The following is a 15,759-nucleotide window of genomic DNA, read 5'->3' as shown; positions in this document are numbered from 1 at the left end:
AAAGGTGAAAATTTAGGAAGTCTCTCCAAAGACATTTGGGGACTTTTTTGGGGACTTCAATTTATGACATCAAGAAAAATTCTAATGCTATAACAGAATTTGTATCGATTATGGATAACCTGAGACCAAGCCTGCACCAAGTTTTAAGATGAGAAAACAGAGTTACAATTGCTGTGCATGCAAATGCCACTGGGATGCACAGATTATCAGTGCTCTTTATCGGTAAGTCTTGAAAAACCAAGAGCATTAAAAATATTTCTAATTTTTCTGATTTTGCATAAAAATTATTACAAATGTCTGGATGGATGTTTCTGTTTTCCAAGATTGGTTTATAATTTTTTTATTAATTAATCTTCTTTGATTTAATGGTAAGGTTAAATTTATATAATCATACCGGAAATTTTTCCGGTTCGATTATCTGGGACTTTTGGCTATTCAGAAGAGGTGAGACATCGGTTATTCCAGATGACTGACTCTCTACTGTATATGATATTAAAATTATTTTTTTGCATACAGCTCCTTTGTGACCACATAGTATCCAGTCAAATTGGTCAGACAAGACTTCCCCTTAACAAACCCATGTTGTTTCTGAACTATACTGCAGTCTTGTCTAGATGATCTTGCAGTGCTTCTTTAACCAATGCCTCCATTATCCCCAGAACAGAAGTTCCTGTTCTGTAACAGGTCTGTAAACTCGTGTCACCCTTTGATCCCCTTTGAATTGGAGACACATCTGTACATCTCCAGTCCAAAGAAGCTCTGATAATTATGGCTAAGGGTTTGCTGCCTCCTTTAATATAACTGGATAGATCCTATCCACCCTAGGTGCTTTTCTTATGTTTAACTTCAACAATTTCTCCATTTTGTTCTCAGTTATTACAGAATGATTTAAGTCCTTGACTGAGTTTGATAAACTTCTGGCATTCACCTCCTCAAATATCTCCTTATGTGTTAATGTAGATCCAAAATACTCAGTTTGTCAGCTACCTCCTAAGCATGATCATTAACAATCAAACCATTGATATCAAGTGGACCAATCAGATTCATCCCCTTCCTTCTAGAGTTTACATAGGTAAAGAGCTCTTTGCTGTTTTTCTTTGCATCTTTTGTCAAGGATTTCTCATAATCTGCCTTCGCCCATCTAATCTCCTTTGTGACTTGATTGCAGACCAGCTTATATCTACCATAGGCTTCTGTGTCACCTGATAGTTTATATGCATCCAATATCCCATGCATTTTTCTTTAATGCAATAAGTGTCAAAACGTATTGTATTAGAAGTTCACATCTAACATCCATTTAGGCCTAAACGTTGAACAATATTTCTTAGTTGGTATGAAAAGCCTAGTAGCTTCCGAGGTTAATTCTTTGAATGCTGCACATTTAGAATTTGCTGTAGTTAACACCAGCAGCTGGTCCCACTGTATAGAATTTAAAAACTTAGACCACTGCAGTCACCTTTACAAAAGCAAAAACCCTTCCCTCTACCCCTGATGGTAGTTACATCTTTGAGTAAATCCCACATCAGCACATGTGATTACTTCAACCTAGTGGTTCCTTTACCATCAGATTCCCAATGCATGAAGAATCACTGCTGATAATCAGATCAAGGGTATTACTTCCTCTGTTTGCCTGTTAAGCATGCTGCTGGAGAAAACAATTATCCAATAAATCCACAAACACTTTGCTAGTGTGAAAGTGACCACTCAACCATCCTTCATATATATAGCAGCAATTTGTCCTTAATATCATACTGCTCCAATTTGTACAGTAGTTTAACATGTGCAACAGTATAAGTTCCAGTCAATGTCCGGGAAGTTAAAATCCCCCATTATAAGACAACCTGATTTACTGGCCCACTATTTCTCTGTACAGTTGTTTATTGTACTGATCAGAGTCATTAGGCCTATAATAGTTTTGGGCTAAGGTAAAGAAAGCCAACATGAGAACGACGAGAAACGTCAGATAACTTGCACAGAAAATTAGTTTCCCGACACCGGACTGTAGTGCTGCTTGCTCGGTAAACAGACGGTAGGTGTTACCGGTCTGGAGCCAAAATCAAGAAGGATATATCGATTGACAGATAGGTGTGCCAAACGATGAAATGATTGGTGGTGGGCGTGACAGACAACAAGCTATTGCATAGTCATTGGTTGGCATTATGTGTATTTATGAGTAGAGAACAGTGCATAATAGTTTTGTGATGATCGGTAAACAGGTACTAGCAGCAATAGATCTTTTAAAGATGGAAGAAATTTGTAAGGAAAATAAAATTGAATGTAGTTCTTCAATTCTAAGATGCACTTCCCCCCCCCCCCCCAAAAACATCTCTAAAAACGGGGTGCATCTTAGAATCAATGACGTTTTACAATCAAAGTTTTTTTTTTCGAATTTTCCCGCACATTGCACAGCACCACAAGTTTTGTTTTTATGTGGAAACCCTGCCTCCAAATTTAACTGTTATTGCATTCTCCAATTCCATTGGAGAATAAAGTGGCATGGGTGATATCATGTGCTTTCGAAATGTGAATCCACCGTTATTTCATTATAGTGGAGCTCACTCAGAAAAAAACCAGGAAGTTTTGTTTGTATCTTTGAAAGTATGTAAGAAGTGGAGTTACTGCATTTTGTTAATTTTGATCCCTTATTGCACATTAAAATGTCAAAAAGATTGCAATACGAAGCCGCATTGAAACGAAAAGTTTTTGTTTATGCAAAAGAACATAGAAATAGAGCTGTGAGTCGATATTTTGACATTAGTGAAGTAAATGTTTGTTGTTGGAGAAATGATCGCAATTCCATATTTTCATGCAAAGCAACAACCCTGTAAAGTGCTTTACAGGGCCTAAGAATGGAAGATTTCCACAAGTCAATGAAGCTGTGATACATTTTGTAACGGAGACATACGCAAAAGGATTACCCATCACTCGACGAGCCATGCAATTGAAATCTGGAGAAATTGCCAAGTCCCTCGGAATAGAGGAAATAATTTTTAAAGGCAGTCATGTCTGGTGCAACAGACCCATGCATCATAGTGGATTATCGTTAAGGCGCCGAACATCTGTCAAAAAATTCCTGCAGACTTTCAACAGAAGCTGATTAACTTTCAGTGACAGGTGATGAAATTAAGGGAAAAAAGAAAATGAGTTTAGTCAAATTGGAAATGCTGATGAAACCCCAGTCTTCTTCGATATGCCTCGAAATTACACAGTCAATGCTAAAGGCGCTAAAGAAATCCAGATTATAAGCACGGGCTATGAAGAACAGCGTGTCACTGTGATGCTACGCATCACCGCTAATGGTCGAAAGTTGCCACCATATTTAATTTTAAATAGAAAAACTATACCAAAGAATAAAATTTTCCCCAAAGATGTTATTGTGCGTGCACAAAAAAATGGATGGATGTTGGCAGAGCTTATGGAAAACTGACTAATGTTGTGTGGAATAGACGTCCTGGAAATCTTCGTAACCCACCTACACGCCAGTACTTGATGCATTTCGTGGACATTTGTCCGAACGTGTTAAAAATAAAATCGTGCAAAATGTGGTGACTTGGTTGTGATTCCTGGTGGCATGACTAGCCAACTGCAGCCACTCGACGTTTCAGTCAACAAACCATTTAAGGATTACTTGAGAAAGGAATTTTTTTTTTTTTTTTTTTTTTTGTTAACCCCAAACACGAGAAGTATTAGAACCTATAGTACTTAGTACCGTGCTTGGGTTAAGTTTAGAAAGAGAAAGGAATATGAATCCTGGCTGTTGAGTGACAATCTGCTGACACCTTCCGGAAAAATTAAGTGCCAGGATCAAAATTGGCAGAATGGGTATCAACAGCTTGGAAGCTGATCCCAGAAACAATAGTAAAGCACTCATTTAAAAAATGTTGCATCACCAATGTTCTCAATGGCTCAGAAGATGATATATTGTGGAATAATGAAGATAATGACGGCTCAGAAGAATTTGACCCTGAATGTGAAGTAGACTCTGATATTGATTCAGATGCAGATATCGATTAGTGTTTTATTTTATTTATTTATTTTTTTAGAATCACAGCTTTTTTTTTTTTCTGAAATTAAGGCGTCTTAGAATCGAAGAAATACGGTATGACTGATTCGAAAGAAAAAAGGTTAGTTTATCCTCTCCACTTCAGGAGGGGTTCAAGCTCCTGTGGGATTCAAATGGAGGTAATCTGACCTTTTTTCACCATTGTGGAAAGAGTTCATTAGGGCAAGTTACGATTAGTGCTTCTGAGTGCTACTAAACCGATGTTATCGTGTGTTGTGTTTGCACACCAATCAGCACATCGTTTACCACGCCTATCTGTCAATCAGTATATCGTTCTCGACTTTGCTCCAGACCAATAATGCCTACCATCTGTTTACCGAGTGAGCAGCGCTAGTGCCATATTGGGAAACTAATTTTTCACGTAAGTTATCACGAGAAAGCCAACACGAGAACGACGTTTCTCGTCGTTCTCGTGTTGGCTTTCTTTACCTTTTGCCCAGTTTTGCTTTCCCAGTGCTTATGTCACCAAACTGACTCACCATTCCACTGTCCACCCATGTCAACTGTATGCACTTCCTTAGCTTTGATGTATTTCTTAACTAATAGCATAACCCCTCCTCTGTTGCTATCCTGTCTGTACATATTGTACTGCCCAAATTCTGCATTCTTTATGTGTGATACCATGTTTCTGATATCCCAGTGATATCTGCCTTTGATGTTTTGACCAGCATCTCAAATTCATCAAATTTATTACTAAACTCCTAGCATTGGTATACATGCACCTGTTCTTACTCTTAGTTACCACAGCCCAAGTATTTATTTGTTCCATGATGACTCCCAGCAGCTCTTGAAATCCCCAGCAACCTGCTCTCTAGGCTGCTGCTCATTACAATAGAACCAGTGCAAGACTCACTTTTGCCTTAGCCTGCAGCTACTGTTAATCTTTTAGTCTGTGAAATCCCCCCCCCCCAATCTAGCAGTTTTCCAACTCACCTAACACTGTCTCAGTAGCATCAGCAAATATTCTTGCACCCTTTCTATTTAAGTATATCCCATCCCTGTAGAAGCAGTCTCTCCTGTTAACAAGCACAGACCGTGCTGAAAAAAAATTCTACCCCATGAGCCTTGCACAATCTCTCCAGGGCCAAATAGCAAATGACTCTCATCATATACTCCCTCCTATCATGTCTGGGCAAATTTGCAAACACTTTCAAATTCAACCGTAACTTGCAACTTTTTTTTTTTTTTTTGAACATTCAACTGTAATTGTTAAGTAACTCCACAGATCTCCTAATCTTAGCAATTTAATAGCAAAGGTAATAAAAGAGGAGTTGAGGAGGTGGTAATAAGCTATCCTTGTCATCTTATTAATTTGTGCCTTGAAAAGGGAGCTGCATACTTTACTGTGAAAGTGGATAAATAATTGGTGAAAATTTACCATCTAGCAAGAAGTCCCAAATAAAGATAGATTTAAGCAGTTTCAACTGGTGTATGTCACTGAAGTAGAGATTTGGAAACGTGTACACTGGGCAGAACTGCGTTTGGTTAAACATGAACTAGATTGGTACAACAGTGACAAACTTTAATTTGTCTAAGTGAGAAGTAGCTCACATATTGCTTTTCTTACCAATATGCAATAGTGCATGTACAGTAGCTGTGCTGATTGTGTGAGAGAATATTTCACAAGGTTAAAAAAAAAAAAAAATCTGAATTCAGTTCTTGTGAGTTTTGAAAATGCTCTTAAGAGCCAAATCTGAACAGCATGCCACTATTATAAACAAAACTTTGACTCAGCATTTCTGAAGAGGGCATAGGCTGAAGCATCTTTCTTGAATCAATCAACTGATTTTCAGTTGATCGCTAATAGAAATCCATAGACAGAAAAATGTTAGGTAACTTTGGGTTTAAAAGCATATTGTACTGATAAACCATCCTATGCCTGAATTTTGCCAGTGAAATTCAATTTTTAGTGTAGTGCAGACTTTCAAAAAGCCACTTGTGAAAAAAAAAAAACACCCTTTTTTTTTTCTTTCTTTCAGTCCTGCACTAGTCCTGCTTTTTATAAGGAATCCTGTTTCACCTTTGGCCTAAAAATCTTTTCCTCCAGTTCACAAATGCTTTATCTCCAGCTTTTTAAAGGTGAAAAGTTGGCAGCTTCGTTTGCTATAGAAAAGTGCTTCCATTTGTTTATAAAGAAATTTATTTGCAGTACAATACAAAACAGGCAACAAGGAATGGCTCAGTTACATAATCCAAGCCTCCCATGTACACATATAGCATCAAGAGCATTGCCACATAGTCACCTATGTTTGTAAGTGTTGATTTTGTGACTTGCATAAGGTAGTGCTGTGTACTTGCCAGTGTATTTATAGTTTAGTTTGTAGTAGAATAAAATGTCCCAACATAAAGTTTTAAAGGAAAGAGCAAATAATTTCATTAAAAAGTAGACAATGGTTCTTAATGCAACTTTTATTGTACAAAAATTGAAAGATGGCTGTTCAAAAAAAAAAAAAAAAAAAAAAAACTTGATAGTCAAGCAGTAAAAAACACAATAAACATAGTAAAAAGTTTGTTCAAACATTACTGTAGCATAATGTGAATGTGAATGTATAAGAGAAAATATTATGTATATCTACTTCCATTTATGCCAGACAACTGGGCTTTTATTGCATACAAAAATATTGACTTCAATTTGTGATGAATGAAATAATTTCTATAATTAAAATTTAGGCTAGAAACCTGTTGAAATATATGAACATGTAGGCTAGACATAACTGTCAAGCTAAAGTGACTGGTAAATTCTCCTTAATGATGTGAGCTTCAATAGGGGAAAAACACATTTGTTCAGTGATGTTATTTTCTCAGAGGTATGAAAATCTGTTTTGGTGGTTTTGCTTTAGTATTGTTAATTACTGCAAATTACATTTTTCTTTTTTTTTTTAGTTAACAAGAAGAGCTCTCTTTCCTGGGGATTCAGAAATAGATCAGCTGTTTAGGGTGTTTCGAACATTAGGAACCCCTGATGAAAAAATATGGCCAGGGGTTACTAACCTTCCAGATTATAAGTCTTCATTCCCTAAGTGGCATCCACAAGATATACGAAAAGTTGTTTCAACTTTGGATATTGATGGTCATGATTTACTGCTTGTGAGTGTTATTTTTTTGTTATTTATATAGATGTTATTAAATTGAAGGTGACAATATAAATTATGGTCCCTGAGGATGTCTGTGATATCCTAAAGTCTGTGCTTGCTACCTAGTCTAAAATGCTGGTGAAACAAATTCAGATGACACTCAAGTCAAGTGGACCTAATTTCAGCAAAATCTGGTCAGTCTGTGACAGCCAAATCCTCTGCTTGCTCCTTCATAATGGTGGGACTGCAAGTCCTGAAATATGGCCTCTGTAGCAGAGTGGTCAGGAGCAGGAGTGTTGTAGGAGTGTTGAAACCCACTCTTTGAGTAGACTGGGTTTCAAGTCCTGACTGCTAAATATGGTCGATCTGCCAACCCACACTGGACCAGCATGGCAGATTATAGTCTATTTCCCTTAACATGAATTGTTGAGGAGACTTCCATCCTGCAGTGGATTGATAATGGTTGCAGTTTACCTAGGTGTGAACCAACGTAAGCAGGGGTTGAGGTGTGGCACCCACACCACACAGAGAAATGCTGCTTCTGTGTCACCGGGCAACACTAGGTGGTAGTTGACTCACCAACCAGTGCAATACTGCCATGTTGCTTAATGGAGGCTTGAAGTGGCAGAGCCCATGTTTAGTCTCCAGAGGAAAGCTCTGGTAAACCCTCCCCATCTCTTCCATCATGCAGCGTGATGGATGTCTTTTGAGGTGATGATGGACATCATAGCCAGACTCAAGGCTAAAACTGTTTGCAGCCTAGACACTAGTTAGTACACCAGACCAAAGCTATTGGTAACTCTCTAGAAGGCGTCTGGATCAGCTAGTGTATAATTTCGCTGCCTCTACTCTGCCAGATAGTGACTGGAAGGAGTCTGAGTAGTGTGTTTGCAGGGGCATTGTAGGGATTATGTTATGTCAAGGAGCTGGGTATATTCTTACCATGTGTAAGCCATATCTAAAAATTTCATTACCTCATACAGCATGTCCCCCCCACCTTTTCTTACTACTGAATACACCATGAATTGTCAAACTAATAGAGCAATCTTATCTGCAAAAAGATCTGAACCTCCCAAAAACTTCCTCGTTCATTTCAGAAATATACATGGTCTCAGTTCTAATCTGAATGATGTCCATTTCCACCTAGTCTGCCCAGATCCCATGTACTTTTTCTGACAGAATCTCAGTTGTCCAAATTATTTGCTGTTTGATTCCTTTTGCTTCATAGTTGGTACTTGTGCATATGTCCATTCTGACAATTCCCTGTCAGATAATTAGTACTGGAATCTCCTCTGGCTTAAAATCTCTCTACCACATTGTCAAATTCATCTGTTGCCTCTGTTGTTCTCCCAACTCCACTAATCACTTGGAACTCTTTGGCTTCCTCTCTTTGAAACTTGACTTTCTCCAGTCCAACTTTCCTAACAGTGAAGTAATTTTCCTTGGTGATTTACCTTACTGTTAGGAAAGTTGGACTGGAGAAAGTCAAGTTTCAAAGAGAGGAAGCAAAAGAATAGAAAATGGAAGTTGGCTTCCATTTTCTAGTCACATGGACCCAGCTGGTCCAGCTGCTGAGGCTTTTGCAATTACTTTTTTTTTTTTTTTTCTTGTTAGTTGTTGTGCATCAGCTTCTATGGCCATAATGCACCTCCCTAAGTTTTTGCATTTTACTGTGATCCAAGCCCGAGGTGGGATTCGAACCCACGACCTTTGGGTTGCCAGACAGGCACTTTACCCACCTGGCTAGCCTGTCGGCTGCAATTACTAATGACATTGCAGAGATTGTTCATTTACCTACATGAATACCAGACGATCCTAACCACACAGCAAACACGCTTGATCTTTTTCTCAAAAACAACTTTTCTAAGTACACAGTTGAGGTGAGTGGTCCTCTAAGGCACCTCAGTTCAGAACTTGGCGGTGGCCTCTTCTCCAATGGAGCCATTCTTTCATGGCCATTCCCAACCTAGCATTGTTTGGCATTGCAAGAATGCAAAATGGGATGATCTGCAAGATTTATTTTCCTTTGTTGGATTACTCTTTCAAAACTTCTGATGTCAATGTTTGCTCAGATTGTGTTAGTGAAATTATTCTTGTTGGGATGGAATCCTTTATTCCATACTCCACTTCAAAATCTCATCCGTTATTTAAACCTTGGTTTTTCAATAAATGTGCTAAGGCTGTTCAGGAGAAAAATGTTGCATATTTTAATTGGCTTGTTCCCAGATGTCCAGGTTCATTTTCTGCCTCCAACAAAGTTCGCAACAATTGTAAAGCAGTTATTAATCAGTCCAAACTAGCTTTCGAACAAGCCAAGAGTAGAAAACTTGCGTCTTGTCCAAATGGTAGCCAAGCATTCTGATCACTTGCCAAAGCTATTGGCTGTAACTATTGCCCATCTCTGTTCCTACCTCGGTCAACACCAAATTGTTCTGTTGCCACTTCAGTCAAGGATAAAGCTGACCTGTTAGCATCCTATTTTTTTTCCAACTCATGTATTAATGATCTTGGTAAACCACCTCCCACCATTCCCAGTACACCCCATTCAATGTCTCCTGTGGTCAGAAGGATTTTTATGAATCGATGCTAAGAAAGCTCTAGGTCCTGATGGCATCTCTCCACTTGTTCTCAAAACCTGTACTGTGTTGCCCTTTTTTTACTTTCTTATTCCAAAGGTGTTTTTCCTTCTGCTTTGAAATTTGCTCATATCCAGCCAGTTCCTAAAATGGGTGACAAATACCTCCCATCCAATTATCATCCCATTGCAATTACTTCTATGCTTTCTAAAGTAATGGAGAAATCAGTTAACTGGCATCTCTTAAACTATCTTGAACCTTCCATCTGATCAACAGTTGCCAGTATGGATTCCGTCAGTGTTGATCCACTAGTGATATTCTGGCTTACATTACACATCTATGGACAAATTCAGTGGAAAAGTTTGAAGCTCAAGCGGTTGCTCTTGACATTTGAAAGGCATTTGATTATATTTGGCATAAGTCTTCTAAATACACTTCCATCTTATGGTTTAAGAACCTTTTTTAATTGTGTACCAGTTTTCTCTCTGACTGCTCACTGCAGGTGATGGTAGATGGCTCTGTCTTCTTACTTCTCCAGTAATGCTAGTGTTCCCCAAGGTTCCTTCTCCCACTCTTTTCCACTTGTATATTAATGACCTTCTTCCATTGATCAGAAATCCTATCCATAGTTTTGCTGATGGTAGCATATTTCATTCCACTTTCCAGTCTGAGAAACGTTACCCTGCTCAAACAGCTTCAATTTCTTGAATATTCACCAACAATTCCTTAAATTCTGATCTTCAGGTAATTCTCCACTGGGGCAAAGATAACTTAGTTGATTTCAGTCCTAAAACTGTCTTGTCATATCTGGCAAAAAACAGTTCTTCTCCTATGATCATAGATGACATTCTGATTTATAGGCATGATTATATATATCTATTGGGGATCATCCTGACTTCTAATCTTTCTTGGCATAAGAACATTAGAAATATTGCTTTCTCTGCATCTAAAAAACTGGGTTTTCTCTTTCACTGTCAGCATTACTTTCTTCTCAACAGCTGTTCACTCTACAAATGTCAACTCTGCCCTGTCTTGGAATATTGTTCCCACATCTGGGGCAGTGCTCCCAAAACCTCTCTCAGGCTTCTAGATTCCATTCAAAAGAGGCCAGTTAGGTTAATTAATGACTCATCTCTAACAGTCTCTCCACTCTGTCTCATAGATATTTCTATTTCTGATGCATGCCTGTTCTATAGATACTTCCATGGGCACTGTTCTTCTGAATTGGCTTCTGTAATTTCTGCTCTCTCTGACAAAGTAGTCCGAACACTTGCTGCAACCAGTCAGCATCTTTTTACTGTCCAGCTTAAAACTCACAGAACTAGCTATTCTTCCTCATTTATTCATTCAACTTCCGTTTTCTGGAACAACCTTACTTTATACGTATTTCCTGAAAATTACAATTTGCACAGGTTCAAGTCTAATGTCAACAAATATTTTTTTTCATCTTCTCAACCTTCAAACCCATGCACGGCCCTAAGTACTACAGGTTCTAATATCTCTTGTTTGCAGTTTTCATTAAAAAAATTATAATTTTGCATTTAAAATTTAATGTAATTTAATGGTCATTGCAAAATCACGACTAGCTTCAAAATAAATCAAAAGCATAAATTAATTAATATTTTAAATTATGAAAACCAAATGATGGAAGGAACATCCACAATATGCTGAAAATATTTTAGGAGAGCTAAAATAAGTCTTAAAGAAAGATGGATATATTTGCTGTTATTGAAAATGTTATTGCAAAAATTGCATCCATGCTTTTAAGGTGAAAAAAGCCCAAGTACCCTGAGGCAGGTAAATATTTGGAAAAAAAAAAAAAATGCCAAAAAATACAAGTTGTTCAAAATTGTTGATTTTTTTTTTTTTTTTATGCTACCAATATTTTCAATATTTTCTGAACACAACTGTGAAAAATCCATTTTCTACATTAAAACATTTTAAATTAATTTTTGAAAATTAAAACTGCCTTTGGACCTGTTGGCAAGTAAATGAAAATTTAAAAACCATACCCTTCAACATAAGCTTTGATTAGACCAGAACAAGTCAGTAACAGGAGCGTTTGCTGCACGAAATATGAAGCATATGCGTAAATAGTGATTCCAAATAATGCATCAATGTCACAAAGCCAGAGAGCATTACTGATTGGAGAAAGTACCGTTTCAATAAAGAGACTGTGCTATCAGTCTGGGGCAGTGCTCCCCAGGCAGCAGATCCATAACTCTTCATGATGTGTCAATCAAAACATAATTGTGAATTTTTCATAATTGTTTGATAACAAATATTTCTCGAATTTTCTGCAGAGAATTCAAAGAAGACACTTCCAATGAGGTTCAACTGTGTGGTGGAGTAGATAAAGCACAAATTTGGAAAGTATTATTGGGATGGAAAGTTATCTGCATTGAATTGACCCCATGCACCTAATACACTGTTAAAGGGATAAGACATCTGTGGTTTTTGTGTAACTGCTTAAAAGGTAGAAGCTTACTGGTGTTGATTCCCTGTCAGGAAGAAGGGGAATAAATGAGAGGTGGGCTGTGTAAATATTTTTATTTTGATATATATATATATATATATATATATATTATTTTTTTTTTTATTTTTTTTTTTTTAACATTACCAAAAAGCTTATAAGATGGGAATGTTTTAACATTCAGTGCCATCCCAGGTTGAAATTGTAGAACTGTCATAATTAAATTATGCTTAACTGTTGCAATTCAACTCAATTCAGGAAAATTTCCACACCAAAATGGAATTTTTAGGAACGCCTTATGTTTTACAAATGAATGTTTTATAGATTAAATTTTTTTTATGTTGGATTGGATTTGTCCTTAGCAGATTTTCTGCTGTGATAATTTCGTAGAACAGGCTTTACCAAAAATGTCTCATTTTTATGGTGAATTTAAGATGAGGGTTATTGCCACACTCTCAATAGTTGTAATGAGCAGTATACTGTCCATTGCTGAGAATGCATAGATCAGGGACAGTTGACATTTTTCTACAGCATATTATGTTGGAAATATTGTGTACTACCCAGGCAGCAAATCCAGAAATTACCAAAATCACTACCCCCACCCTCCCTTACTTAATCATACCTGGAACCACCAAATGTCTTTGGAAACTATCTAAAGAATTTTTATGCTTGGTGCTTATAAAAAAAAAAAAAAAACTTAAAACATAGGGAAGGACATTATGTGGTTGTTATCCATTAAGAATTATATATATATAATTAACCACTCTTATATCATGTATTTATTTGTTCCACTATGACTCCCAGCAGTCCTGGAAATCTCCATTGCCTGACCCATGTAACACGGCCTTGATAGCATCAGCAAATATTCTTGCACCCTTTCTATTTAAGTGTACCCCATTCCTGTAGCAGTCTCTCCTGTCAAGAAGCACAGACCAGGCTGAAAAAAATTCTACTCCTTGAGCCTTGCACAATCTTTCCAGGGCCGAATTTATCGACAAGGCTCTCATCATATACTCTCTCCTTTCGTGTCTGGGCAGAATTGCAGACACTTGCACATTCAACCCTAACTTGTGACTTTTTTTCAACATTGACCTGTACTTGTTGAGTAAATCTGCAGATCTCTTACTCTTAATGTCATTAGTTCCAATGTGTACAACAATATCACCTTTTGTGCCCTTAAAAGATGATATCTGCTCTACGTCATCAACTTTTGTCCCTGGCAGACATACCTTAGTCCTGTTCCATCTATCCTTCTTGCATAGTATATTTCCTGTGCATAGTATATTTCCCATCTCCTTGACCAACAATAACTAGTTCCTTTGGGATCAGCGCATTCTGCCTTGGAGATTGTTTCTGTGTTGCCTGATGCATAGGAATGAGCTCTGCCGTTGAGCTGGGCAGCTAAGAACTTCATGGGCCTCTCTTATTAATTTCTTCAAGTGCATTTACCTTACATCTCAAGCTCTCATAGATGCCCATCACAACACTGAGTTGGCGCCTAATTTCTTCACACTCTAGACACCTAACACACACAAAGGCATCCTCCTTGACAAGTTCATGTCCTGTTTTAGAAAGGTCGGCAAACATTTCACACATTTTTTTTTTTGAGACATGCGTTGGAGAATCGCCCACTTCATTTCTCCCCTGAGTCACAGCACACTCTTGCTAGTCTGTGATCTTTGCTTCGCAGCTCTAATCTGGGTCATGATTTCCGTTTAAATACCACCCAGGGGCTCACATCTGGTGGGCTTGGCGCACCCAGGGACCTGAGCTGGATATCATCATTGTTCTTTCTTGATGATTTCTCTCTCTCTCTCTCTCTCTCTCTCTCTCTCTCTCTCTCTCTCTCTCAGGGTAACTAGGGAATTTTTCTTTTGGCTGGTGCAGCATAAGCCTCAGGCTTCCTTGCACCATATGGCTAATAATAATAATTTAATTAACAATGAAATTTAATAAGATTAATATTACTTTTGATTAACTGATAATACTATAATAAGCTAACAGATTCCTAATTGAGTGCTTCGTAAAAGGCCTCCGTAGCCGAGTGGTCAGGAGCGGGAGTGCAGTAGCACACGCTCTTTGAGTAGACTGGGGTTCAAGCCCGTGACTGCTGAATATGGTCGATCTGCCAACCCGCACTGGATCAGCGTGCAGATTATGGTCCATTTCCCTCAGCATGAATTGTTGAGGAGGCTTCCATCCTGCAGTGGGTTGATAATGGCTGCACTTTACTTTTTTTTTTTTTTTTTTTTTTTAAATCATGTGGAGTTAAAAATATAAATTTTTGTTTTTTTTTTAAGCATAGGCTAAACTAATGTGAATCCATTCTCTTCAGGTCTGAGGGCATTCAGCAGCATGGTCTGATGATGGGTATCAGCAAGATACCTGAAATGTTACCCAATTAGTTTAGGCTATGCTTAAATAAAATATATATTATTAACTCCATGTGGTATAAGAGTGGTTAATTATACATATTAATAAAACTAAAAACAATTTCATTTTTTAAAATAAATTTTAAAAAATAAAATTGTTTATATTATTTTTTATACGTTCATTTAGTGCAGGCAAGTAGGGACATTAGTGAGCTCCCACGACACTAATTCTTTACAGAATTAATAACCTGAGTCCCGATCAATGTATTCTCTTACTATGTTATTAAATATATATAATTATACATACTAACAGTGGTAGAGAGTGAAAAGGACCTGGGGTAAGCTTCGTTTTGCACTGACCTTTTGTTTAACAAGCACTTGAGTCTCTTTCAAATATATGCAATAAAATATATTGTGCAGGCAGATATGAAGTTTTCTGAGCAGTGCAGACTGTCTGCAAGAGTAACACATGGTGTCTTGTCAATGTTATACAGGAATTTTTCTACCAGGGATATGGAGGTGATTATCCCCTTATATAAGACAATGGTCAGGCCACACCTTGAGTACTGTATACAGGTCTGGAGGTCTCATTTTAAAAAGGATGTAGAGCTGTTGGAATGAGTACAGAGAAGGGCAACAAGATTAGTGAATGGAACAATGGGTTTCTCTTAGGAAGAAAGGCTTAAGTTTTGCAAATTACAGTGTCTGGAGACTAGCCACCACCTGCAAGTGATCTGATTGAGGTGTATAAAGCCTTGAATGGTTTGAGCATGCTCAGTGCTGATGGGATTCTTCCTCTTGCTCAGAATAATCACCTGAGAGGACATAAATTCAAATTGAGGAAAGACTGTTTTAGGATAGGTGTGCGGAAGCCTTTAGCCAGCGGATGGTTGATTGCTGGAACAAACTTGCATCTGCCATTGTAGAAGTGATAGCTTAATTAGATTCAAGGCAGAACTAGACAAACATTTGGAGCTGAGTGGATGGGTGAAATGAGAAGGGTGTTTGTTTGTTTTTTTTGCTGATGCTAATTATGCTATTCAATGTGCAGTTCTTATGTTATGTATTTTGTGACTAATGTTCTGTACATTCGCTTAATGTTTAGTATACTCAATTCATTTCTCTATTTTTCTAATACTTTATTATTGTACTCTTATTTTGTTGGTGTATTCAGGCAACTTTGGCTTTACATTATATTGTT

General features: G+C 37.6%; 1 protein-coding gene and 1 long non-coding RNA gene across 2 annotated transcripts in view; one reads left to right on the top strand and one right to left on the bottom strand.

Annotated features, from left to right (window-relative positions):
* The window catches only part of LOC150084494 (uncharacterized), a 205,115-nt gene that overhangs the window by 124,592 nt on the left and 64,764 nt on the right, over window positions 1–15,759 (bottom strand). The gene's annotated exons all lie outside the window — the stretch shown is intronic.
* Window positions 1–15,759, top strand: part of LOC150084495 (cyclin-dependent kinase 2-like) — a 75,451-nt gene that overhangs the window by 41,834 nt on the left and 17,858 nt on the right. The window contains exon 7 of the mRNA XM_090375245.1: window positions 6,947–7,150. Within this exon, the coding sequence (XP_090231371.1) occupies window positions 6,947–7,150 (204 nt within the window). The remainder of the gene's footprint in view (window positions 1–6,946; window positions 7,151–15,759) is intronic.

Source organism: Mastigoproctus giganteus, chromosome 6 (genome assembly GCF_048544385.1).
Source record: "Mastigoproctus giganteus isolate SK-2022 chromosome 6, ASM4854438v1, whole genome shotgun sequence".
Taxonomy (NCBI): domain Eukaryota; kingdom Metazoa; phylum Arthropoda; class Arachnida; order Uropygi; family Thelyphonidae; genus Mastigoproctus; species Mastigoproctus giganteus.
The sequence above is the reverse complement of the archived record's forward strand: the minus strand, read 5'-3'. Positions and strand labels throughout refer to the sequence as shown.